The 1,631-nt window shown below is 46.0% G+C and overlaps 1 protein-coding gene across 1 annotated transcript in view; it reads right to left on the reverse strand.

The window, feature by feature from the left end:
• Positions 1-1,631, reverse strand: part of cftr (CF transmembrane conductance regulator) — a 43,615-nt gene that overhangs the window by 28,217 nt on the left and 13,767 nt on the right. Inside the window, 1 exon segment of the mRNA XM_070435309.1 lies at positions 990-1,195. Within this exon segment, the coding sequence (XP_070291410.1) occupies positions 990-1,195 (206 nt within the window).

Here is a 1,631-nt window from a genome sequence, read left to right on the forward strand (position 1 = left end):
TCCAATACTTTGTACTCTTCTTTGCAGAGGTTACTCCTACAGGATAGACAATGGTAACAGAACAAGACATTAATCTGGACAACAACAATTCCAGGTCAATACACACCAGACACACACACACAACAACACACACACACACACACACACACACACACACACACACACACACACACACACACACACACACACACACACACACACACACACACACACTTATTCTGGGTATGAATATAAACAGTAGTGTAAGACGAATGCAAAGCATGTGCTGTCCGACTGTAGTGTTCTGTACAGTATAAAGACAGAATAGACAGCATGTTCAGGAGACCGAGAGGAATTACTGATAAGGTTGATACAGCAACTGTACTGTGATGGCCTTTTTGGCTGAGGATGACATGTGTGTCTGTCTCTCTGTCTATTTCTTGATGTGCCTTACGGCAAGGTGGGCAAGGGCATGTGTGTGTGTCGGGGTGCAGTCGGGGWGGGGAGGGGGGCTGGGCGTGTTTTGGATTCCAGATGTTGGACTGAGGAGATGAGTCCAAATAATCATGTACTCAAATACTCATGTATGTGAAGCCAGGTCTGGTGTGGGTATGTGGGTGTGTTTGTGTAAGCCAATTTGTGTGTCTTCTTCAGACATGACGACAATATCTTACATAACCACCAAATGTAAAAAATGTTTTAAAAAATTGCTCATTAACAAAACCAGAGTTATCATCAACCTATGTTAACAAGCACTCCTCTCCCCTCCACGTCCTCTCCTCAAGTCTGTACATTCCGCAGGCAAATGTACATTACATACAGTATCAATGACTACAACAGGTGCTCCTCCAACCCAACTCCATCCAACGTCTTCATTTAGTTTTCCCCCAATCCCAACCATTACAGCCCTCGATCAGACTTCACCCAAGTAAAATGCCCAATTCGACAATGACTCAAAGTTCCAGTGTACTGTACCACACCTAGATGAACCTTCAAATCCCATCCATCCTTCTCCCCTCCCCCTGTCCTTCCCCCATTTCCCACTCCCTCATTTCCTCCCATGCCCATGTACACAAAACCGCCTRACCTCTATCTTTGTGACCAGCGCCAGGGTGTCGTACCACATCTGTATGGAGCCGGGCAGCTGTCTGGTGAGGGTCATACGGAGCACCATGCAGTAGGAGGCAGTGGTGAAGATCCGCCTCAGGATAATGCCCTGTAGAGATCAGATTGAAATTGTACTTCATTAGTCCCCATTGGGAGTATTCCACAGATTTCTAACCTCAATGTCAGAGTTTAACCTCAATGTCCAGCACAATGTCAGAGTTTAACCTCAATGTCCAGCACAATGTCAGAGTGTAACCTCAATGTCCAGCACAATGTCAGAGTTTAACCTCAATGTCCAGCACAATGTCAGAGTTTAACCTCAATGTCCAGCACAATGTCAGAGTTTACATTCATTCTTAAATGGAAAAGTTTGGAACCACCAAGACTCTTCCTAGAGCTGGCGCCCTGGCCAAACTGAGCAATCAGGGGTGAAGGCCTTGGTCAGGGAAGTGACCAAGATCCCGATGGTCACTCTGATAGAGCTCCAGAGTTTTTCTGTGGAGATGGGAAAACCTTCCAGAATGACAACCATCTATGCAGCACTC

This window comes from Salvelinus sp. IW2-2015, linkage group LG26 (genome assembly GCF_002910315.2).
Source record: "Salvelinus sp. IW2-2015 linkage group LG26, ASM291031v2, whole genome shotgun sequence".
Taxonomy (NCBI): domain Eukaryota; kingdom Metazoa; phylum Chordata; class Actinopteri; order Salmoniformes; family Salmonidae; genus Salvelinus; species Salvelinus sp. IW2-2015.